We start from the raw sequence: 23,996 nt of genomic DNA on the forward strand, positions 1-23,996 counted from the left end.
CATTCCTACTTGCTAGTGTTGTATTCTGTTTACATGTGGGAATATATATTTTTTTCTAACAACCTCCATCCCGCATACCTGTAATTCGAAGTGGTACAACCCATTCCGCTACCTCATTCTGTCCTCTATGTAAATAAGGCCTCAAGATCATGGGCACCAAGCTGCTGGTTCCTCTCTCAAGTTTGTTCTTTCTCATATCCTGGATTTGCCCCTTAGCCACTCCTTTGCAATACAAAGAGGATACAATACAGTGACACTTGCCCCAAACTCATGCCTTCCAGATATTGTTGGACTACAGCTCTCATCATCCCTGAAACGTGGCCTTGCTAGTTGGGGCTCATGGAGACTGGAGTCTGGTAACACCTTGAAGGGCCCCAGGTTACCCACTCCTATCCTAAGTATTTGCAGCAACCTAATAAGGTCAGGTTACAAGGGATGCAGGTGGCGCTGTGGGTTAAACCACAGAGCCCAGGGTTTGCCGATCAGAAGGTTGGCAGTTCGAATCCCTGTGACGGGGTGAGCTCTTGTTGCTCGGTCCCTGCTCCTGCCAACCTAGCAGTTCAAAGGCACGAAGTGCAAGTAGATAAAGAGGTACCGCTCCTGCAGGAAGGTAAACAGCGTTTCCATGTGCTGCTCTGGTTCGCCAGAAGCGGCTTAGTCATGCTGGCCACATGACTCAGAAGCTGTATGCAGGCTCCCTCAGTCAGTAAAGCAAGATGAGTGCCGCAACCCCAGAGTCATCCACGACTGGACCAAACGTTCAGGGGTCCCTTTACCTTTAATAAGGTCAGACCACATATTATTAGCCCATCTGAGTCGCAGAGGGGCTGGTGGATTTTGAGGTATGAACTTGCAACCTTATGGCTCACAAATCCTAAACAGCCACTTTACAACAGTTCTCTGATATAAACTTGCTGGCTGCAGGAAGAGGAAGTCCACATCACTCAAGCTACACCCAGTGCTTGGAACCCTGAATCATTCACAGGTCATTGTGTATCTTGTATCTATAACCATGGCTTCCACCCACCAGAGAGCAACTCTGCCATTAACTCTGCACACTCCTCCATCCACTCATTGTGCCATAACTTGCCTGTTTCCACTTCTGCCTTTTGACTTAACCCAATGAATGTATAAGCAAGCTAAGTTTGCAATCAGTTTGGGTTGGGTTGGTTTAGGAAAAAATGGGCTATATCAGTGCTGCCCCAAAGATGGTTGATAGCCTTGAATAATCAACCTAAGGTATCCAACCAGCCCCCACTTCTTGATGGAAAGACCTTGGAGGTGGGGCCTCAAGACTAGACAGGATATGTGGGGTTTGCTTTGGGCCAAGTGTACACATGCGATTTAAGGTTTGGTTCACGGTTCACACATTCGTGTACCTTGCTGGATTGCTCCTTGGTAGCTGGATGACTGACTGTGTGAGCTGTCCCCATTGAAATCTGGGGTGGACATTGGAAGATCTGTCTTGACTGGTGGTTCTGTTTATCCCTCATTTGCACATGCATGGCTGTCTTTGGTGCTGCAGTCGTCGCTTCATGCCCTAAGAGGAAGTGATGTTGCAAGCACAGACCTGATGGAAAATTACCATTGGAAACTATTTAATCAAAGGGTGGAGGGCTTGGGATGGTGAATTCTGGAGGGTTTGGAACATTAGCATATGCTGGGACATCAGCATGTGCTGGGACATTAGCATATATGGGGGTGCTTGGAACTTCTGCATATATTGGATTGGCATCTGCCTTCTCTGAACTATCAGAGCTCCACTCAGAACTCTCTGAGCTGTCCTCATCTCCTGAAGACTTGTCTTTTCCTTGCTCCTCCTGTTTGCGACGGCGATACCTGCGGTTAAAGAGAGGAACTCCCTTAAGAGCATAGCAAGACATCTGTTTTAATTTTGCTGCTCATTCCCAGGCAGCCAGTGAAAGTTGATGGAATAATAATAATTTTAATTTTAATTGATAAGTGCTTTCAACGTTCAAAGGGTTTTGCATACATTATCTCCTGCAGAAAGAGGACTGAGGCTCAAGCTGTCTTGCCAGGTGACTTCAGCTTGATCCATCCCACACATTTCAAGCACATGGCTTCCCCCAGAGAATCCTGGCAACGAGCTGTGTGAGGGGTAAACCAAGGTTCCCAGAACCCTTTGGGGGAAGCCATGTGCTTGAAAGGAACGGCATGGATGTGACCTTCATGTTACGGAATAGGTTTGAATGAGGGCTTTTTTGAGTCCTTGGCTCATTCCCCTAAGCCAGGGGTGGAGAACCCGTGGACAACAATTCCCAACATTCCTCTGGGCTCTCAGTGATGCTGGATGCAGCTGATGGGAGTAACCAAGATCCAAAATATTTGGAGGACCACATTTACCCATCCATACTTTTGATGCTATGCTAAGACTCTGCTGTGTAGCCCAGTTCTCCCTGCCCTGGAGTTGAGCTACGCTTTTGCAAAAATAAAAATAAAAAATGAATAAATTACACGTATCCACAAAGACTAAATATTCATGAACTTACCACCATGCTGCTCCTATACCAAGCAAGAGCAGAAGTGGCACCAGCACTGCTGCAATAACATTGGGCCCTGTGCGAAAGGAGCAGGATAACATTTTTGAGAAGGCAGAAGTCTTGAGAGACCAAGGTGGGACCATGGTGAAACTCTGCATCAGCAGCATCCTAAGGGCACTTGTAGCCAGAAACAGGTTCACTGACTGCGCTTGGACAAAGAAAACCACCAGAAAACCGGCAAGTACTGTTTTTGTATGAAGGTAAGGATTATTAAGGGACGCGGGTGGTGCTGTGGGTTAAACCACAGAGCCTAGGACTTGCCGATCAGAAGGTTGGCAGTTCGAATCCCTGCGACAGGGTGAGCTCCCATTGCTTGGTCCCTGCTCCTGCCAACCTAGCAGTTCGAAAGCACGTCAAAAGTGCAAGTAGACAAATAGGTACCGCTCCGGCGGGAAGGTAAACGGCGTTTCTGTGCGCTGCTTTGGTTTGCCAGAAGCGGCTTAGTCATGCTGGCCACATGACCCGGAAGCTGTACGCTGGCTCCCTCGGCCAATAAAGCGAGATGAGCGCGGCAACCCCAGAGTCGGCCACGACTGGACCTAATGGTCAGGGGTCCCTTTACCTTTAAGGATTATTAATATTGATACATACCCCAATGTCTACATGATAGCTACAGAGCAAATTAGGCAAAAGAGTAAAGGAGATGGGCCCCAATGAGGGTGTTCAAGGCTCCAGCTGGAGCGCCCCAGGCCACGTTGGCTCTCAGTTTGTACTGACATGTACAGAGAGTAGTGAGAGATGCTGTGACTGGAGGGAGACGTTAAGGGATAGAGGTATAGAAAGACAAGTTACCTGCACATACAAAGGGGTCAAGGCAGGAAACTTTGATAAGCTGGCAGTTTGAACACTGTGCCACTTCGTAGGGTCGGAACCGGGACTTGGCTGTGGAAATGTCATGGAAAAGGGGATTCCATTAGACAATGACATCTTTTGAACATTTTGCCAATCTCTTGTTGATTCAGATGTAATGCCAAGCTATGGTTTGTTGTGATGTCTGGGCCAAATCAAGTCGGCAGATTATGATTTGAGAATGACCATCAAACCAGGAGCTGAAACGTGGTATGAAACCTAAGGTTTGGTGTCACATATGAACCAACAAACCATGGTTTGGAATGTTGATCCAGTCATGGAAGCTGCTGCTTCAGATAGCACCTAGGTATTCTTCAGGGGACACCAAGAAACTACCCAAATAATGGTTTCCATTATTTGGAAATATTCCATTATTCCAGGCAGAGGGCCTTCTCGGTAGTGGCACCTGCGCTGTGGAACGCCCTCCTACCAGATTTCAAAGAGAACAACTACTACCAGACTTTTGGATGACATCTGAAGGCAGCCCTGTTTAGGGAAGCTTTTAATGTTTGAGGCATTACTGTATTTAAATATTGTGTTGGAAGCCGCCCCAGAGTGGCTGGGGAAACCCAGCCAGGTGGGCGGGGTATAAATAATATTTATTATTATTATTATTATTTATTAATTAATTAGTTAGTTAGTTATTTCCCTGCACGTGTAGACATGGTAGTTTCAAATCTAAGTGTGTGGTTAGTGAAAATCATGGTTTGGTGGTATGCCTGAACCAACTCAAGGGCACAAAACTGGCAATGAATTTAAATAACCAGTAAAGTCTCCTCTTTGACTTCACAAGCACTAACGCAGATAACAGTGCCAACCTGCATTTGCACACACAATCCCTGGATGAGATCATTTTCATTTATTCCTGATCTGGCTACTACCTTCTTTTTCCTGGGGCTGCGAGGAATGGATACCCACCATTTATAACTGGCATCACACACACAAACAAACAAACACACACAATGGACACTTAAAAAAAAAAAAAGCAGCAGACACCATATGGCCAGACAGATGCCCTTCTAGTTTGGACAGACGGACTCACCACAGGAAAGGCTGCAGACTGGATATAAAAGAGAAAAACAAAGGCATGAGCACTAGAGAAAGGCAATCCCTCCCCACTCACAGGACTCCATCTTGCCCTACCCAACAGGTCACCTCCAAAACCCTGTCACCTCCATGATGTGTGGGCCACGTTCTCCTCAGCTGTATGCCTCCGACCAGAGGTTCTGTCCTCAAGCACTTACCTTCCTTCACAAAGGCCTTAGATGCCTCTTCCAGTCGCTTGACAAAATTCTTCTTTTCCTCCTCTGCCTCCCTCATAAGGCTGCCATGATCTGTAGGGAAAGAGAAATGGGTCGATAGAAGCCAAGGCTTTTGAGTGCAGCAGAAGGGATAGTGCCTGATCAATTGCCTGGTTAATTGGGGCCACCAAGGGGTGGAATGAGAGAAGGAGGGTTTGGGGGTATTTTGTGTTTGCGTGTGCACGTTAGGAGCTACTGCAATGGCAATCAATGGCTCCCTGACATAGTTGTGCTGCAGGTAAGTCTGGAAGGAAGAGGAGGACAAGCTAACAACAACTACCTTTCCCACTCCTCTTGATAATCTGTTCAAGGTGGAGAAAGAGAGTCCCAGCCTCACGCTCCATATGTTCCCGTTCTGCAGAGGAAACAAACCAAAACAATGATGCCTGAATCTTTCCGAATTCTCCATTTTGAACACACCCTCCCACACGGTGGAACCTAGGTTGGTGTTCTTTGAATGCTTCAGCCCTCCTGGCCTTTAGGACTGAGAAAGGGTGAGGGCAACCGGGCGTGCAGGTGAGGCAGTTGAGGAAGAAACACACCCCTAACTGCAGGAACCCTTTCTACATGCATGCTGTCTGCTAAGGACCTGTGCCTGGGATCCCTGAGCATCCCTGAATATTTTGGGGCTACTTCTGCGGCACTCCCAGTTTAATCAGGTAAGTGTTGGCTTTGCCTCCTGCTGAGACGGCACCCTGGAATATGTTAAAATATTTCCCCAAGGGTGCAGGTTCCAATGGGAAAGCGGCAATGGTAGCTCATCTGCCGTTCCCAAACTTGTTGAGGAGCCCTGGGGAGGGCCCTGAGCAAACCCGACAGTTCTTAAGGACACCGTTTTCCTGTGCGCTAAATGACGCCACGTGGAGTTGCTGCACGCAGGAGGCCCATGCGCATTCTCACAGCTTGTGGGAGGGAAAGTGGGTGCCCAGTCTGCTATGATGTATGGGTTCCATATGGAAGTTTGCATCCCTGAAACTCCAACCACAAAAGTGCTTCCAATAAGAAAATCCTGTTGGACTGTGCTGTTTTAAAGGATGGGCTTTAATTATGGCTCTTACTGTATTTTGATTTGTAGCATCTGATGGCATTTCGTAAGCCACTTCTAGGTATTGTCAAAAATGTTAAGCCGTGTATAAATTACCCAAATGAAAATAATGAAATAGATTGCTGCACACAGAGTGCTGTATAGGGACGCTTTACAAAACAGAGCAGATGGCTTCAACTTGTCTTCATAATCCATTCCACCCACTGCTATAACTTCAGGCTCCTCTCCCCTCGCCAGATGATATTCTGCTGCCCAACTCTTCCTGCTCACTGCAGCCAGTGACAACCAAGAAATCTAGGTGGGTTAATTTAATCGGAGCAGAGTTGCATATTATCGTTATGCTCAAGAAGACCATGGGCTCCCTGGTTCCTTAGACCAGGGAGGGGGAAACCTGTGACCCCTCCCCCACAACACTGATGGGCTACAACTCCCAGCGATCATAACCATTGGCAACACAGGCTGGGAATGATGATGCGAGTTGGTTGGAGCCCAATAACATCTAGAGGGCCACAGATTTCCCATGGCAAGCAGGGGTGACACATGTTCTCTTCAGCCATTTCAGTCATTAGCAAAATCAGCAACAGCTTTGTACTTTTCAGGGTATTACCCTATCGCAGCTGTGCTTCTTCAGACCCAGATTGGCCTCTGTCTTGGATTTCTGACTTGTCAGAAGCCTAGCCTACTTCACAGGGTGGTTGTGGGGGGTTAAACAAGGAGCGAGAGAACCATGTACTCCATCTTGAGCTCCTTGGAGAAAATAAATGCAACACAGTGGTACCTCTGGTTACGTACTTAATTCGTTCCGGAGGTCCGTTCTTAACCTGAAACTGTTCTTAACCTGAAGCACCACTTTAGCTAATGGGGTCTCCCACTGCTGCCGTGCCGCCACCGCACGATTTCTGTTCTCATCCTGAAGCAAAGTTCTTAACCTGAGGTACTATTTCTGGGTTAGCGGAGTCTATAACCTGAAGCGTATGTAACCTGAAGCGTATGTAACCCGAGGTACCACTGTACTGTAATTAAAGGCTTTCCCCCCACTCAAGATTGTAAAATAAAATAAACTGGGGAGCTGGATAATGTGCCATTTGGAGGTTCAGAAATGGGGACCTTTTGCACCCCCATGGAGAAGCTCCTCCCTAGTATCTCATGGACATTGCTTGCGCCTTCTCTTAATTCTGTACCCAAATAGTGTCTGCCGTAGGCGGCGAGGTCTTCAGCGCTGCCTATGAAAAGCTTCCCCAAGTTTTTGGTGGCCTCTGAGTCCTGCCCAAGCAGCAAATAGGAGTCGTAGCCAAAGTAGACAATGGCATCTGGCCAGCAACGGAGGCATGTGCCTGCCAGCTGCACAGGCAGGGACCAGGCCAGCCAGCCGAGCAGCGATATCCTGGCCATAGGAACCAGGACAAAGGAGCCGCTTCCTGCTCAGGGTAGTGCTTGTTCCGAGCCAAGCTCCTCACCTGCTTCTTACATCACTTCCTGTTGTAGCATCACAGAGACTAGCGCCAAACACACCATCTATTTACTCTCTCTCTCCTTGGCAACGTTTCCGTGTGTCATGGAGGTGGTTGCCTTTCCAGTGGTTCCTGACTTCACGGAAGAGTTTTCACCAGCTGCAGTAAGGGGAAGAGGCAATGGCACCCCAGTTCCTGCTGGTGTTCCCCCTTTGGCTCTTCTCTCTCCAAGCGGTGGCTGGTTGCCTTCAGTGTGACCGCCGCTTCTTGGATTCTGTGGCAACCTTGCTGCTGGAAATGCTCCCAGCAGACCTTCCTGACCGAGACGCCCTCATACAACGGCACATCCAGGCCTTTGCTGACCTGCACGGCACCTTCCTCCAAAAGATGCACGAGCGAGTGCTGGGTGCGAACTGAGCAGAGAAGCGTTGGCAGGGCTGTAACATCTGGGGCGGGGTGGAGAAGGGTTGAGGTTACTGTTATGTATTGAAGTTCTCACCCTGGCCACCAGGAGTATCGTGTAGATAGTTTTCACTCAGGTCCATGTCAGTTATTTTAGGCGGGAAACCCTGGGTTGTTGTTGCTACAATGTTGACAGCTGGCTGCCTATAAAAGCAAGCTGGCTGAGCTGTTTGCTGTTCAGTTCTGTTCTGGCCTGTGAATAAACAAAAGCCACCTTAATTTAACCAAATCCAGTGCCCCAACTGTTAAGTTGTGGGTGAACATATCAGACGACACAGCAATTCTTCAAACAGCTCTTGTTTATTCACAGGCCAGAACAGAACTGAACTGAAGGGTCCAGTCAACCTGCTTATATAGAGCTCCAGTACAACGTAACTGTAACAACTTTCTGTAACTACCCAATCACTGAACGTCACTTTCGATCCCTTATTTGCATATGTGGACCTGAGTAAAAACTATCTACAGTATCCCCCTGCTGGCCCAGGTTGAGAACTTCAGTACATAACAGTTACAGCCACAAATGTCTCTTTTGCAGATGTCCGAGGAGTGATGTCTATCAAATCAGATGTTATTAGTCAGTTGAGGAACATCAAGAGCAGCAAAACCTGGAAAGGTGAGCTGGGGGAAAGGAGAGAAGGAGCTGGGGGGATGGGATTGCATTTGGGATAGGGTTGTAGGTTAGAAATTTGATGCAGTTTGCGCTGAAATGTGTACTTAAACTATTTTATGCCTATGAAAACACAGCCGTCTCCCCAAATTCGCACTTCTCCAAATCTTGAAATGCAGCTTGCCAGCCAAATCATCTGTGGGAAGACACGTAAAGGTAAAGGTACCCCTGCCTGTACGGGCCAGTCGTGACCGACTCTAGGGTTGTGCGCTCATCTCACTCAAGAGGCCGGGAGCCAGCGCTGTCCGCAGACACTTCCGGGTCACGTGGCCAGCGTGACGAAGCTGCTCTGGCGAACTGGCACCAGAGCAGCACACGGAACGCCGTTTACCTTCCCGCTATAAAGCGGTACCTATTTATCTACTTGCACTTAAGAGTGCTTTCGAACTGCTAGGTGGGCAGGAGCTGGGACCGAATGATGGGAGCTCACCCTGCCGCGGGGATTCGAACCGCCGACCATGCAATTGGCAAGTCCTAGACACTGAGGTTTTACCCACAGCGCCACCCGCTTTGGTGGACATGCCCAAAGATTAAGACATTCTGGGAGATGATTTATAATGAAATGAAAAAGTCCCTTGGGAAGACACATAGGCTAGGGTTAATTTTGCCTAATAATAATAATAAATTTATACCCCCTCCCCATCTGGCTGGGTTCCCCAGCCACTCTGGGCGGCTCCCAACAGAATATTAAAAGCACAATAAAACATCAAACATTAAAAACTTCCCTAAACAGAGCTGCCTTCAGATGTCTTCTAAAAGTCAGATAGTTGTTTATTTCCTTGACATCTGATGGGAGGGCGTTCCTTGTGAATGCATATATTAGTGAAAATAGCATACCGAAATGCATTCTATATGGGGAAATTGCTTTGCCAAAATGTTTATGTGAGGCAAAATAGCACACAAAAATGGGTGTATGCTGGGGGATGGGGGTGGGAATCACTAAAATGCTGAGAAATTTTCTGGAGGACTTAAAAAAAAAAAGCAAACTGATATGGAAATGTGGAAAAATGAGAAACTGAGAGAAACTAAAATGGACAAATTTCCCCAGTCCTACTTACGGTAAATGCTGAATCTCATAAAGCTATTCAATCAGCATTGGGAGTGGGGTGGGGAGACCAGCCAAATATTTAGGTGGTTCTCCTAAGCTCATGATCTAACTCAAGTCCCAAGCCTGGCACTATGGGTCCTCACATAACTCCTCTTTGTGTTTGCTAAGGCCCCTGCCCCCTAATTTTATTTATTTATTGCTGTTTAGGGCGTACGTGTTTTACTTTGTGGGGGAGGGATTCTGAACATTGCCAGTTTTTGTGTGTGAAATGGTTATTTCTGGTGCCCCAACTGCTCCTTCCATTTCCAAAGGAAATGGGTCCAAAAATGTTGGGGACCCCTGATTTGATCCCAGACCTAAAGCAGGTCTGCAGCTCAATGGCAGAGATCCATTTTTGCAGGTGAAAGATCCCGGGCTCAGTCCCCCGCTTCTCCAGGAAGGGCTTGGGAGAGACTCATGCCTGAAACCCAGATAAGCCACTGATGGAAGTCCACAAAGCCAGGATTGATATTTTAGTGACAGAATTAATTCCACGTATATTCCTAACCCTAACCCTAAATATAACATGTGAGAGGTCAGGTTTTTATGTGCTGTGCAGCTTTGCCAGGCTAAAATTCTAACCCAGCATCTTAGGAATTATCTCCCTCTAACAAACCTTAAGCTCTGTTTCCTTCCTCAGGCGTCTTCCTGTGGCAACTCTCCCTGTATCAGCTCCGGGTATCTCTGCGAAGGCGCCTGCAGCAGTCGCTGGAGAAATTCGCCGACCTCGGTACCAATCGGGAAGGGAAACCAGGGCAGTTAAAGGCACCAGCATCTCTTATTCTAACCCACTGCCCTGACCTTCACTTCCCCCTTTATCCGGGAATCCTGGGGTCAGGGTTGGGGCTCAGGGTGGGCTAGGGGTGCCCTCTCCCTATGTATAAAATACCGCTACTGGCAGTCTTGTAGCTGTCAGCATCGCCCTTGAGCCAGTGTACCAACTGGACTCATGCACTACAGCCCCGACTGGGCTAGGCGAGCTGGGTAGCACTGCCAGAGACCTCCTTTCCCACAGGAACAGGTCACAGTGCTGTGGACTCACAGCTTGGAGCTGAGAGCACCGGATTCACTGTCTCAATTATACAGTCGTTGCGCAGCAGCGTTTTGCAGAGTCTTGCAGAGTATAAACCACTCGGAGAGCAGCTCTGTAGAATATCTTCCTTTTATTCTATTGCTACAGCTATAATACAAAACTATATACAGAGCTACAAATTCTAAGCATAAATCAATGCTATACTCTGAGTGCCTGCAGCTGCTCTTAGCAGCAATCTTATCTATAAACACGATCTCTTGCACTCTCTCTCCGACACACTGACTGACTCTCTCTCACACACACAGAGACTGACTCACTCACTTGACTAATTAAGTAGAGAGCAGTACATTGCTCCTCCTCTCTGTAGAGTCAGCAGAGACCTCAGGAGATCATCAGGAGATTCTTGGGTATGGGAGGGGTGAAATCTCCTCAGTAGCCAGCATTGCTCAGGAACAATGAGAAACAGAATCAGCGTGCTTTCAAAATCAGCGGTCAAAATCGGTGCACTTTTGAAATCAGTGGTTAAATTTGATGCAGTTTTCAAAGATTTAGTCCACAATCCTGATTAAGGATGACATGCAATTACAGTGGTACCTCAGGTTAAGTACTTAATTCGTTCCGGAGGTCCATTCTTAACCTGAAACTGTTCTTAACCTGAAGCACCACTTTAGCTAATGGGGCCTCCTGCTGCTGCCGCGCCGCCGGAGCACGATTTCTGTTCTTATCCTGAAGCAAAGTTCTTAACCTGAAGCACTATTTCTGGGTTAGTGGAGTCTGTAACCTGAAGCGTATGTAACCCGAGGTATCACTGTATATCCAAACTTAGACAAAAAACCTGCTCCTTGATCTCAGGAGCCATCATGCAAAATTTAGTTATACATTATCTTGAGAGGTGCCCAAATGGATATACAGTAGCAAACAGAAAAACAACTTTCCAAAATACTGTAGGTAGAGGATAGGGACTGTCAATCCTTTCAGGACCACGGGCACATTTGCAGAATGGTGTAACATTTGTTGGCACCACACACACACACACGCACACACACACACACACGCACACACAATCACTACCATAAAGCCCACACTGCAGCCTGTTCTGTTGACTACAACAGAAAACTTATTTCAAGGCCAAATTCATTTGAAGGAATTCAGCTGAGAGATGGGGCCCTGCAGGCACCATGCAAAGTGCCTGGGAGAGGTTGGGCACACACCGATGACCCTGGAGATATGGCCAGGAATAAAACCTACGAATAAAAATATACGGCTAAATACAGAACAATAACAAACGCAAGAATAATGACCATGTAACAACTTCCTGTATTAAACATCATTAGTTCAGTGAGGTTGCAGATGGAGGAGCAAGAAAAGAGCAGGTGACTTGCTGCGCCAGACGTAGATTTAAAATATAAATATTTGTATTTTGGGCAGAACGTGCTCACTTGGAGGAAGAACTTCGTTATAAAAGGGGAAACTGAATTGCTGTAGGCAGAGGTGGGTTATGATGTGCCAAACTTTGAGGTGATTCCTTGCACGTTGAAATAAAAAATTTAAGGTATAAAATGTTCATAAATGTACCAAGCAAACATGTACATAAATATATAAACCACATGTCTGAAGCAGCACAAGAAAACAGCCCTGAAACCATTTTGACTCCCAAACTGACCAAATGATTTCTCTGCAAGGTCAAGGAAAATGGAAAAGCTTCCCCATTGTCTTTTCATTCACAAATCCTGTCTTAAGGGTATGTCTGCGTATGAATAGGGTGAGCCTGTGACCTGGCTCAGGAACTAAGTATTTATCATTACAAAAGACTGGCCAGGCTCCCCATGGTATCCAGTCAAGTAAGCATTAACAGGTAACCTGCCAGACAGGAGGTAAACAATGCACTCAGATTTCTGTTGTAGACCGCCCTTTCTGTGATGTAGGTATGATGTGTCTGGGGCATGGTCTTGAGCTACACCCCTTTCTGTGATGTAGGTATGATGTATCTGGGGGTGGTCTGGGACTCCAGGGCTGGCAATTTAAAATGTCTATATAAGGGTGGGCACACCTTTGTTTGGGGTCCTCCTTCTCCTGCATGCGAAGGGGGCACCCTGTTGCAACAGTTTAGGCTTACTAGCTGCTTTGCTTCTCAATATTCTCTGGTTGGCCTCTGTTATTTTCTCCGACCGATGGAGGACTCTATAAGGGCTCTTGTGTCCCCCATAAGGGAATAAGGGCAGATTTTTGTTTATTACAACATAATTGTAAATTGCAAGCCAGCTAAGTGAGACTCCCTCTGTCTGGGTTTTAGGTCTCTAAACCAGGCCTCTCTCTTTTCTTCCACCCTCACCCTTCAGCTTGTTCTGAAGATTGCAGTAAGTATCAGACTCCCTCCCCCATCAGAGCCCTTCCCCCGCCCCCCCAAGTTGCCCACACAGCCTCCTGGACTGGAACCGGATGCACCAGCAAGGCCCCCCCAGATCCCTGCCTTGTTCCTCCCTCTGCAGCAGTGACTGAGGGCCCTGTCCTGGACTGCTGGACCTGCTTACGCATCGCCACCCAATGCTTTGATGGAGAGCTCTGTGGAGGTAAGACCGAGGTGGGTGGGGGGCTTCCAGCTTCTGCCTTCCGTTCCCAAAGTGGCCATTGGTACCTCCACTCTTGGCTGTTACAAATTGGTTCCCAACACGTGCTGTAACTCTCGCTTCCTGTTCCCATTCGAAAGCCACCATTTGGGTGGCTGGACCAGGGAGCAAGATAAGAGAGGGTTACTCATCCCAGCCTAAAAGGATCCCAGGCTAAAAGGATGTTTCTGTTGCCCCCTAGTGGAAGACAGACGCCTTGCAGAATATAATGAAGTTGTTCTTTACCTCTTCTTTGTTTGCGAGTCTGTGTTGGTGACCTCAGTTGTTCTTGTGTGAGTAAATGGCTCTGCAGAGTTCCCTCCCTTTCCCGTAGAATCCGAGAGTCCAAACTTTCAGGTTTCCTGACCGGCATTTGCCTTCCTTCGCAAAGAAGCCACTGGGCACCAACCCTATTGTGGTACACAGGACCATCATTCTCCCATCCTAAGGAACCCAGGAGTTCTTGCTGCCAGCTGCTCCCATTCACTTGACCCACCTCTGTCGACTCTGTCGATTGAACCTGGGACTGCCTGCAACCAATAGAGCTTACTGAAGCTACTACTGAACTGTGGCCCTTCAAAGGAGTGCAAGCATAGAATGTGGTGTGGAATTTAGATTTCTGAGAACATTGGCTGCCTTTCCCCCCCATAAATCTACTGTATTTTTCGCTCTATAAGACGCACCTGACCATAAGACGCACATAGTTTTTAGAGGAAAACAAGGAAAAAAATATGCTGAATCAAATGTTGTTGAAGAGGCTTTGCACGGCTATTCCTGAAGCCAGAACAGCAAGAGGGGTTGCTACACAGCTCTCCCTCTTGCTGTTCTGGCTTCAGCGATAGCTGCGCAGCCTGCATTCGCTCCATAAGACGCACACACATTTCCCCTTACTTTTTAGGAGGGGGAAAGTGTGTCTTATAGAGCGAAAAATACGGTAGTTTCTGGACCTCAAGGTTCCAGAGTAAATCTCCTACCCATTTCTATTACTTCTCCTTTCTTGCCACCAGATTTGCAAAAGATTTTGAAAACTTGATTGAAGAACACAGGATGATATTCAAATCCAAGCAGAGTTAATACATGCTTAATTTCTGCTTTCTGTTTATTTAGGAAAGTTAGTTGACTGGGGTCCCCGTCCCCCCAGTGTGTGCAGGTATTTGCATATACAGAGGATTCCAGAAAGTAGACCTGGGTTTAAATTCAAGTCCGGAGATGGAGGAGGGGGCAGTTCTCAAAATGTTTGAGAAATGCTGGCCAGTTGCTCCATATGCAGCCGTGTGAGATTGGAGAATGTTGAGATTGTAGCAAGAAGCAGCAAAAAAAAGGGCAAGTCTCCCTGATGTGTGATTTGTGTTGCAGGCAGTTCAAATGCAGAGGAGCGTTTAAGGCTGTGAATACACCAAGCATTTAAAGCACTTGACTCCCCCCCCCCCCGCAATATACTGAGAAGTGTAGTTTACCCTGCGCAGAACTACAATTCCCAGCATCCTTAACCTACACTTTGTTGGATTTTTTTTTTTTGGGTGGGGGGAGAAGTCACGAGCTTTAAATGTGCACAGCCTCAAAAAGAGAAATGGCATCTCCCACCTGCAGTCTGAAGTGATATAGTTTGCTCCCCTATCTCAGCATTCTGCCACCTCGTTCTGCCTCCAAGTGTAGACCAGGCCCCATTCTGGACCCAAAAGACCCAGGAGTTTCTCCGCCTCCACTAACCACCCTTCCCACACTTCCAGGTACTGGGTGTGCGTCAAGCATAAGAAGCAGATGCTACGAAAAGCACTGCGCCTTTAGGGCGCTAGAGGCTGCTGGACCCTTCCAGGACCCCCTCATCTGTGAGCTTCTGCTGGTTAGAACAAATACAAATTTTACACTTGGAATAAAAGAACATCTTTGCTTCTTATTTCATAGAGTTGGAAGGGACCCCGAGGGTCATCTAGTCCAACCCCCTGCAATGCAGGATTTTCTCAGCTAAAGCATCCATGACAGATGGCCATCCAACCTCTGCTTAAAAACCTCCAAGGAAGGACAGTCTGCCACCTTTCGTGAGAGTCTGTTCCAGCTCTTACTGTCAGAAAGTTCTTCCTGATGTGTAGTCAAAATTTCCTTTCTTGTAACTTGAATCCACTGGTTTGGGCCCTAGCCTCCAGAGCAGGAAGAAACAAGCTTGCTCCATCTTCCATGTGAGTGACAGCTCTTTAGATATTTGAAGATGGCTACAATATCTCCTCTCAGTCTCCTCTTTTTCAGGCTAAACATACCCAGCTCCCTCAACTGTTTCTCATAAGGCTTGGTTTCCAGGCCCTTGATCATCTCAGTCACCTTCCTCTGCACAGGGAACAAAGAATAGAGAGTTGGGAGCCCTGTGGTGGATTTTAGGAAGATCTGGGAGGGCAGGCAGACTGTCTAGACCAGAGCTTTCCAAACTTTTCACGTTGACACACTTTTTAGACATGCATCATTTTGCAACACAATACCGTATTTTTCAGTGTATAGGATGCCCTCATGTATAAGATGACCCCTATTTTTTTTAACCCCAGAGTAAGAAATTAAGTTGTTTAGCTTTTGGGGGGTGGGAGAGGTCACCTCCACCAGTCCCTCACCCACCTGCCCGCCACTGCTGATCGCACACCTCACTGCAGCTGCCAATTGTCTGCCCACCTCGCCACAGCCACCAATCGCCTGCTCAATCGCCGCTGCCAATCTCTTGCTTGCTGCCACCATTAATTGCACGTCCCTCCTCTGCATTCAATAAGACGACACCCAATTTTTGCCTTTTTTTAAAGCAAAAGCACCATCTTATACATGAAAAAATACGGTAATTAGGTTTTACTAGGAAAGTGGAGGTTAAACTTCCAGCCCCATGAGGAGCACGGGTAGCATTCGCACAGCACACCTACACATTGCAGCTGACATACCAGTGTGTCACAACACAGTTTGGAAAGCTCTGGTCTAGACAGTAAGGATGGATCAATCAATCAGGCTTCTCACTTCTCCATTCTTCAGTTCTCCATATTTCCACTGCAATTTGCAAGTTAACAACAAAAAAACTCTTGAAAATTCATCAGCATCTTATTTTAAATTTCCCCTGGTAAAAACTTTATTGTATGCAGTTTTGACTAATGCACATATTTTTGCAAGCATCAAAAGCATATGATGCATTTGTGTTTGTTTGTTTCCACTAACATTTTCCCCTAATATAATGTATCTTTGTACATATTGTTTGGCTGCAAATTTGGTGAAGTTCAAATTTCAAAGGGCAGGTGTCTGTTCCAGTTCACGTATTGGTTCAGGAAGTATTAACTGGGTAGCTTCTCATTAAAATGCAAACAAAATTGAATTCCACCTTCATGCCTACTAAACACCTTGGTCTGTGGGCTGGAGGGAATGAGGAAGACTTTATTAAAGCCAGATATTTGCAGTCCAAAAAGAGAGGACAGAAACAGACAACTATCAGGGTGTGTCTGTGCGTATTTATTTTGTGAATATGAGGGATAAGAAGAGGATAGGAGGGCAAGAGGTGTAAGCCGGAAGAAGAAACACTAATTTTGGAGGTAAAAAAAGGATTTCTGGAGGTTGTTACAATGAAGATATGCAGACCACATTTCAGACTTCAAAAACTGGGAAGCTCAATAGGACCTTTTCCTTACAGGTGAGAAAAGGGGCAGATCTCTGCTAAATGTACAAGAAGAGCCGGTTTTTCCAGTACCTGATAATCCTGGGGGAAAGAGAGAGTTAGAGGCCCCCAAAACCCTCCCTAACCCTTTGAGGAGTGCTGAGTGAGTTGCCTCTGGGGCTCCCCCAACCCGCATCAAGGTCCCTTTCTGGGAGAGGGAGAGCAGTGCAGCTGACTCTGAGCTACACAAAGGTCTACTGCTTATACTCACACGCCTATCATCACCACGAAGAGCAGTCCACCCATACACAGGACAATGGCGACTCCAGTTTTGGCGATATCGGGGTCCTTTATGGGCTTTCCAAAGCGAAGGGAGAGGCGTTCCTGGGCATCCACTGCATGCAGAGACCCCAGATTCAGTGTTTTAGGCTGAGCACACGTCATACATTCGAAGCACACTGAAAAAGTACATCACACATACACCAAGAAACCTGGGAACTGTAGATGGTTTAGGAGGCAGGAATGGTGGGGGGGGGGGACTGCAGTTCCCAGGATTTGGGGTCTGTGTGTGTTTTTGATATGCTTTAAATGTATCTCTTTCTTCCCATACACAGTCATGAGTCTCGAAACAGAAGGGAGACCTCCATAAAAGAATGCAGTTCGTGCTTAGTCCCAACACAGAAAAATATATATAATGATATATAAGAGACTGGGTTGTAGATAAGGAGGCCTATAATTAAAAAAAATAAAATCTGCCATGCATTTGTTAGGCAGCCTTAATGTAATCCATTGTGGGGTTTGGGGGGTGTTTAAATAATCTTTATTAAATTTCTGTTTTACATTTTAGAATATTCACTTAGACAACCTTAAAATATCAATGACTTCCCTTCCCCTCTTTCCATGGTTCATTTTGCACAACATAAATACCTGCATGTTTCATATAAACTAAACCAGTCAGTATTCCACTATTACATCCCTCAAAACTGATTTACACTGTTGAATTTATCAACAGTGCTACCAACATTTTCAAGTGGACACAATTTTCCTCCATGTATTCAATAAACATTTTCCAGTCTTCTTTAAATGTATGTTCTTCTTGTTCTCCTAGCCTATATGTTAGGTCCACAAGCTGTGCATATTCCATCAGTTTAAGTTGCCAATCTTCTTTAGCTGGGACTTCGCTTGTTTTTCACTTTGGGGGCGAACAAAACACGAGCTGCAGTAGTGGCATACATAAATAACCTTTTTTGATACCTGGGAATTCATAATTCATTGTTTATAAGCCTCTCAGGCCACCGCTTGCAACATGGGCTAAGAACAGCGGCCTACCTTATAAGACTGTGGTAAAGCTTTCTGAGACAATATATTGTGGAGCGCTTATAAGTCAGGAATGGGAAAATGTTGGCCCTCCTGGTGTCATTGGACTCCAACTCCCATCCGCCCTGGTCAGCAGTTATGGGGGGAGCATCCAGAAGGCCACAGGTGTCCCATTTAAATACTGATTTCATCATGCTTCCATGTCAAATTCAGATTAGGCCCTTTGTCCTTCAGTTCTGACTTTTCTTCAGTCAGGCCTGCAAAAACCCCCTGCTTCATATTTGTGCAGGAATGCCCATGGGCCACCCAGTAAGTGCTGCCCTCTTCTGGAGATGGTATCACATGGCACCACCCAGAGTAACACCTTTCTGATGAATTCTCCCAGAAGCAAAACCTGTATCCTAATCTGGGCTCCTGCCAGCATTTGGGCCTAGAGTCGGGATTTGTGTTTCCACCACTTCACTTTGGCCAAGGAAGGGAAGCGGAGCAAAACAAACTGGACCATCAAGGCAGCTTCTTACAACTTCCGTGTCAGGCCATCTGAACCGAATTGGGCTGAACAGGAAGAGTTCGTTGCTGCTGTTCCTACATGACAGGGCAAATTCATCTTATGTCTCACCTTCTCCTCCTTGCAGGATGGAGATAATGGCCAGAAGCGGGTGTCATGCCTTGCTAGAGGATTCCTCCTCAGGTCAGGATCTGGAGCCCCCCCCCCCAGTGCCATCTAGAAGCCTGGACCTCTTAGGGAAGCCTGTAAGGGGTCCCACCCCACAGGAGGGGAGCTCTGCCTCAGAGCCAGAGTGACTCCCAAGCCCTCAGGACCACTGGCCACCTGAAGAGGCAGGTCAGCATCCACACGTTCAGAAATGGACTCCTTGTGAGCAAGACTCTCCTCCCGAGGAGGACTTCTTCCAGAAATTTAACAACAACAATTTGTCATTTATACCTCGCCCATTTGGCTGGGTTTCCCCAGTCACTCTGGGCAGTATTAAAAGCACAATAAAACATCAAATATTAAAAACTTCCCTAAACAGGACTGCCTTCAGATGTCTTCTAAAAGTCAGATAGTTGTTTATTTCCTTGACATCTGATGGGAAGGCATTCTACAGGGCGGGCGCCACTACCAAGAAGACCCTCTGCCTGGTTCTACGAATCTACAGCTACATTGTGGGTGGGATTCTGGCCCCTCCTGCTTAAATCCAGGCTGAGAGAGCTGCTGGAATGATGTCTTCATATTAGTGCTGGGCCGTGTCTACCTTATCTTTGGATTTCCTCTGCTGGATCCTGGTGAGTAACCTTTGGGTTCTTGCTTTTGCTTGGGCTGTCGCGATCTGCTTGTGCAGACTGCCATGGGACCCTGCCGTCGGTGGGACCTAACCCTGGCCACGCCCGAAACACATCAGTGGGTCTGACTCACACGCAAACCCAGACCCCACTTTCTCTGCCACATATCACGCAAACTCCTGCGTGGACACACTGCCCAGGCCAATGAATCGTTCCTCTTTCTACCTACCAAAGCACTGGCTTAGCGACAAGCAAACGGCACTGGTCTCTTGGCATCCTTTGCAATTCAGCACTTTATAGCTCAACCAGCCTGAGGTATCAGGAGTCCGGGAAACGGAGGAAGAGAAAGAGAAAGGGTGAAGAAGCACCAGCCAGAGAGTAATACGGGTGGTATCAACATAATCCTACAGAACCCAGGATGTTAATCTTCTAGCAAGGCCCACTACATCCACTCCCAACACTCTGCAGTCCAGGGATCTGGAAAATTCCCAAGACTGGGGGCAGGATCTTTCTGTGTGTCTTGGGCAGTGCATGGTTGCATAGGGTTGCCATGTGTCCTCATTTTCCAGGACACTTCCTCTTTTTCAGGGGTAAAAATTGAGACATATGGCCTTTATTTGCTTTGAATGGCCGTCATATTGTCCTCTCTTTTTTGCTCTTCAAAATATGGCAACCCTACGTATGGGGCCAAGCCAGTCTAGGCCCAGGCCGCTTTGAAACCATACATTTAAAGCACAAGGATAGCATTTTAAACAGTCATGGCCTCCCTCCCCAAGGAATTCTGGGAGCGGCAGTTTGTTCCCCTGTTCCCCTCACAGAGCCACAGTTCCTAGAGCTCCTTAGGAAGAGAGACTGATTTCTTGAAAACCACTTTGAGAATTGAAGCTCTGTAAGGGGGCTCTTAACAAACTGCAGCTCCCATAATTGTTTGAGGGAAGCCACGTAGGGTGTGAATGTGAAGAGAATCTTGGGCATCTCTTTGTTCAGTCATGACACTGATTGGGTTATTATTCCGTTAAATTAAAAACACCCACAAAAATTAATGCAAAAATTGGGTCTGTTTTACAGATGAAGATGAACTGCTGGCACTAATTTTTTTTAGTTGCTGGGTGGATAGTTGAATCAATTGCCTCTGATAGATGCCCCCCACCCCCTGAGTCAAATGCCCCCTAATCCTTCCCTGTAAGACAGTCCTTTCGGTTGTCTTTCTCCCAAATCCAACCCTGACAATATATCCATTGCTTTTATAAATGTCTTTACAGCAGGGGTTGGCAACGTCAGTCCCAGGGGGCAAATGCAGCCCTCTCTCCATGCCTCTGTCTAACCCTTAGAAATCTCCCAAGGCCAAACCCTTCACTGGACTGCTCCATACCCTTCTCTAACATTTCCAGGGATTTTTTTCTTTTACTTTGCTCGAATGTGTCCTTAAATTGCAGAAACGCTTCTTGCTTCCCTGCATGTGGAGAGGTATATGGGGAGACCCCTGGTTTGTGTGCGGCTGAGCAAAGTTGAGAATCACATTGTGTGTGGCCCCCGGAAGGTCGCCCACTTTGGAATGCGGTCCCTGGGATCACAAAGTTTCCCTACTCCTGCTGTATAGATGGCCTCCTAGCAACCCTCCCTCTATTCTCTCCACCCTTTCCTCCTCTCCTGAGGCCCAAACACGGCTCACAGCAGAACTGGAGAAATCCTCCCCAGCCTCCCTGGCCCATGTGCGTGCAAGAGACTCTGGCTTCCTTGAGCTGCTCCCACGCCGCATGCTCTGTGCCACAGAACCACAACAGTTCTCATTTGCTTTCATTTGCCGGGTTCCCCTCCTCTTAATACCCGGCTAGGCAACAAGATGAACTCACCGCAGGCAGATTTGTCGCAAGCTGTGAGGGGAAGAAAAGCAGAGTCCGAGAATGAGTGTACATGCCCCATATATTCTATTATCCCCAGATTTCTTTCTTTCCACATCCAAAGCGGTACCGCAGGGCAGAAATATTCCTGTCGATACAATCAACAGAACCCTGCAATAAAGCAGGGAGCTTTTCCTGGTACAGCATTCAAATCTATAATACATCATCATCATCATCATTATTATTATTATTATTATTTGCATACGGCCATATACCCGCAGGTCTTAGGGCATCTCATAGGATAAAATCACAACATAAAAACACAAAATACATAAAATAATACATGGAATTGGGGGAGACTTGCTACCTTTCATTTGGTGTTCCTTTAAAGCTTCCTTGAGCTTCATAGTCGTTTTCCTCCGGAATTCAACCAATTCATCCAACAGAGCCTGGTCTTGGGGGTAGATCGAGATACATAGGATGTGTGTAACATTGAGAGCCCCCTACAAATTCCTTCTGTAAATGACTAAGAGGCCTTTTTCTGGCAAATGAGGCCCTGGGAGCTTCAATCCCAGCAAAAGGGCACCTGAGGGAGAGAGGAGTCGGGATCCTCACCTGTCAGGTGGGTTTGAAGCAGACTTTCCGTGCTGAACCTCGCCTTGTGGATCAGGGCGTCAACTTTGCTCTTAACTGGGGGGAAAGGGGAGTAAAAGGGTGGCTGTAGACCAGGGGTCAGCAAACTTTTTGAGCAGGGGGGCGGTCCACTGTCCCTCAGACCTTGTGGGGGGCCGGACTATATTTTGCAGGAAAAAAAGAAAATGAACAAATTCCTATGCCCCACAAATAACCCAGAGATGCATTTTAAACAGAAGCACACATTCTACTCATGTAAAAACACGCTGATTCCCGGACTGCCTGAGGGCCCGATTGAGAAGGCGATTGGGCCGGATCCGGCCCCTGGGCCTTAGTTTGTCTACCCATGCTGTGTAGACTGTTGGAGCCTGAATATGCAGAGAGCAACAATTGGGAGGGGAAAAGGGCAGAGGGATTTCAAGAATATCAGGCAGCTGCTAAGAGTCTGGAAGGTCAGGCAGAGCTGCATTGTGCATCTTTCCAGATAACAACTTGGGTTTAAATACCCATACAGGCTGTGTACACATTACCGGATTAAGACGCAGCCAAGTCATTCTTTTTCTCAAATTCGGATTAAAGCTGGCTGGTGGAAAAACACTGTGAACAACGGGATAGATATGGATTGTGGCTATGTGTACACCACTTCCCAAACCAGCTCTGGGAGCACTTTGGGCGTAGAGGGAAACAGGAGTGTGTGCACAGCCAGAGTGTTACACGGCAGGTTGAAGAAGCAGGTCCTGTTCTCAAGCACAAAACCCAGCTCTGCCACTCTCAGGTCTCCTGCTCCCTCTAATTTCTGTGTCCTTGTCCTTTGCTGCCCAAGGGGATGCAGTGAAGCAAAGGGGCAGCAAAGATGGGTGCTGGGAGCCAGGGCACTGGGGGAACTCTGGGTTGGCACCAGACCTGCAGGAGCTCCTTTGACCTTGCCACCAACCCAGCCGGGCTGGGGGAACAGCTGCCAATCCAAAACTCTTCCCCCCCCCAAAAAAGCTTGCCACCACCTCACCCATCTTGTCCTGGCGAATGCCAGCATGAGAACCCCACTATTGCTCCACATTCCTTGTGCACCAAGGAGAGGGAGAGTTCTCAGGGAATGCAGGTGAACAAAAATGCACGAAAAAACGTCTTTTTTGAAAAGTTCATTAAATGGTGTGGGTACAGTGAGGGAGGGAAGACGTTGCTCGTTATCAGAGATGTGATGGGCGGCAGCCAGTCTGTCACCTTTGCACAGCTACATTTCAAACTGCAATCCACCAACGGCTATAGCTGGTAGGGATGCACATTTTGGATTCTTACTTTTACAACATTTCTGTTTCAGTTTGTGATTTTTATTTAAGTCCCCGTTAAGATTATTCTTGCTAACATAATGCATTTTTTAAAAGGTTACTTTTAGGATTATATGCACTTTTATGCTGTTTTCCCACATTTGTGCAGTTGTTTTTTAACTGCATCACAACATTTGGAGAAGAGTGAATTTTGATGGAAAGCTGCACTTTGGTTCACACATTGTTTTGGGAAGTGGAAATTGAGTCAGCTGGCATTCAATGCAAATGGCAGCTGCTCTCTCCTCCATCCCTACTAGATAAAGAAATCACATAGCCTTGGATGACTCATGCTGCCTGGGTAAGAACCATGCAGTCACCACCCAGTCAGATGATCAGCGTGAAATTCAGGCCCCCTGATTGTCTAGTGTGGACCCTGAGCTAAGCAGAGCTGGAACTTGTATACCTGCCAAGCCAGAAAACTGGCTGGTGGCATAGTGCAGGAAGAAATTCCCCTCAAGACCGCTGAGGAGCACTTCGGCCCGTTCCTTGAGGCGGCTGTCCTGGATCTTGCTCGGGACAACCTCTGTCCGGAGCTTGGCCACATTCTCCTTGAACTTTTGGTCGCATTGCAGGCAGCCCCGGAGGCTTATGGGAAACCAGGCCAGAAGCAGAAGCCGCAAAAGCGGTCCTAGGGGAGGCATGATGGGGCCAAGCGGAATGAGATCGCCTCAGGGTTCCGTAGGAAGTGACATCACAGTGGGGGCGAGTTATGGAAGGGGCAACTGACAAGGGTTAGGTTTGCATAGGGAGAGGACAGATAGGGACATCTCAGTCCGGGTGGGGGGGGGGGTTCTTCCTCCCCAAGGTTAGAGCCCTCTCGTATCCTGTGGTTTCCATCAAATGATATTCAGAAGCCTACTGACTCCAACCGTGGAGGCCATCATACATTTAAAGCACAAACCCCACATCTAGAATCCTGGCCAC

At 47.3% G+C, this 23,996-nt stretch overlaps 3 protein-coding genes and 1 long non-coding RNA gene across 12 annotated transcripts; 1 reads left to right on the forward strand and 3 right to left on the reverse strand.

Moving 5' to 3' along the window:
• Positions 1–1,574: 1,574 nt before the first annotated feature.
• Positions 1,575–7,282, reverse strand: TEX51 (testis expressed 51). 3 transcript variants are annotated; one of them, XM_081836643.1, is made up of 7 exons: positions 7,214–7,282; positions 4,992–5,066; positions 4,655–4,744; positions 4,453–4,470; positions 3,354–3,443; positions 2,511–2,577; positions 1,575–1,839 (listed from the first exon to the last, which is right to left on the reverse strand). In XM_081836643.1, the coding sequence occupies exons 2-7, from the start codon at positions 5,053–5,055 to the stop codon at positions 1,599–1,601; spliced, it is 570 nt and encodes a 189-aa protein (XP_081692769.1). In that variant the 5' UTR covers positions 5,056–5,066; positions 7,214–7,282; the 3' UTR covers positions 1,575–1,598. The 3 variants fall into 3 exon arrangements, with proteins under 3 accessions (XP_081692769.1, XP_081692767.1, XP_081692768.1); XM_081836641.1 differs by lacking the exon at positions 7,214–7,282 and adding an exon at positions 6,938–7,206; XM_081836642.1 differs by lacking the exons at positions 4,992–5,066; positions 7,214–7,282 and adding an exon at positions 6,938–7,206.
• Positions 7,283–7,385: 103 nt separating this feature from the next.
• On the forward strand, positions 7,386–15,553 carry IZUMO3 (IZUMO family member 3). 6 transcript variants are annotated; one of them, XM_081836639.1, is made up of 7 exons: positions 7,386–7,613; positions 8,205–8,282; positions 10,064–10,153; positions 12,796–12,813; positions 12,946–13,026; positions 13,265–13,355; positions 14,793–14,959. In XM_081836639.1, exons 1-7 carry the CDS (start codon positions 7,388–7,390, stop codon positions 14,848–14,850), a joined length of 642 nt encoding a protein of 213 aa, XP_081692765.1. In that variant the 5' UTR covers positions 7,386–7,387; the 3' UTR covers positions 14,851–14,959. The 6 variants fall into 6 exon arrangements, with proteins under 6 accessions (XP_081692765.1, XP_081692763.1, XP_081692762.1 ...); XM_081836637.1 differs by lacking the exon at positions 13,265–13,355 and having other exon boundaries at positions 14,793–15,553; XM_081836636.1 differs by having other exon boundaries at positions 12,796–13,026.
• Positions 8,325–13,690, reverse strand: LOC309327391. Its single transcript, XR_014150530.1, has 3 exons — positions 13,309–13,690; positions 10,040–10,149; positions 8,325–8,472 (listed from the first exon to the last, which is right to left on the reverse strand). It is a non-coding gene; the product is annotated as an uncharacterized lncRNA (long non-coding RNA).
• Positions 15,554–16,509: 956 nt separating the features above from the next.
• Positions 16,510–23,754, reverse strand: IZUMO2 (IZUMO family member 2). Of its 2 annotated transcripts, XM_081836676.1 has the most exons (7): positions 23,476–23,741; positions 21,730–21,804; positions 21,482–21,568; positions 21,127–21,147; positions 19,503–19,583; positions 16,944–17,067; positions 16,510–16,774 (listed from the first exon to the last, which is right to left on the reverse strand). In XM_081836676.1, exons 1-7 carry the CDS (start codon positions 23,711–23,713, stop codon positions 16,732–16,734), a joined length of 669 nt encoding a protein of 222 aa, XP_081692802.1. In that variant the 5' UTR covers positions 23,714–23,741; the 3' UTR covers positions 16,510–16,731. The 2 variants fall into 2 exon arrangements, 1 of the variants encoding a protein (XP_081692802.1); XR_014150535.1 differs by lacking the exon at positions 16,510–16,774 and having other exon boundaries at positions 21,127–21,262; positions 23,476–23,754.
• Between the last annotated feature and the right edge of the window lie 242 nt (positions 23,755–23,996).

The sequence above is a fragment of the Podarcis erhardii genome (assembly GCF_964252035.2).
Source record: "Podarcis erhardii genome assembly, chromosome: 13".
Lineage (NCBI taxonomy): Eukaryota > Metazoa > Chordata > Lepidosauria > Squamata > Lacertidae > Podarcis > Podarcis erhardii.

Bases quoted from the DNA above. Each gene is read 5' to 3' on its own strand.
- TEX51 (XM_081836641.1), bottom strand. From the start codon at position 7,148: ATGGCCAGGATATCGCTGCTCGGCTGGCTGGCCTGGTCCCTGCCTGTG. The intron at 4,745-4,991 runs GTAGTTGTTGTT...CTTTCCCTACAG, and splicing joins TATCAAGAGGAGTGGGAAAG to ATCATGGCAGCCTTATGAGG. The intron at 2,578-3,353 runs GTAACTTGTCTT...CCTTTCGCACAG, and splicing joins TGACCCCTTTGTATGTGCAG to GGCCCAATGTTATTGCAGCA.
- IZUMO3 (XM_081836635.1), top strand. From the start codon at position 7,388: ATGGCACCCCAGTTCCTGCTGGTGTTCCCCCTTTGGCTCTTCTCTCTC. The intron at 7,614-8,204 runs GTGCGAACTGAG...TCTCTTTTGCAG, and splicing joins GATGCACGAGCGAGTGCTGG to ATGTCCGAGGAGTGATGTCT. The intron at 8,283-10,063 runs GTGAGCTGGGGG...TTCCTTCCTCAG, and splicing joins GAGCAGCAAAACCTGGAAAG to GCGTCTTCCTGTGGCAACTC.
- IZUMO2 (XM_081836676.1), bottom strand. From the start codon at position 23,713: ATGCCTCCCCTAGGACCGCTTTTGCGGCTTCTGCTTCTGGCCTGGTTT. The intron at 21,805-23,475 runs GTATACAAGTTC...CTTTCCCCCCAG, and splicing joins CCAGTTTTCTGGCTTGGCAG to TTAAGAGCAAAGTTGACGCC. The intron at 17,068-19,502 runs GTAGGTAGAAAG...CTCTGCATGCAG, and splicing joins GTCGCTAAGCCAGTGCTTTG to TGGATGCCCAGGAACGCCTC.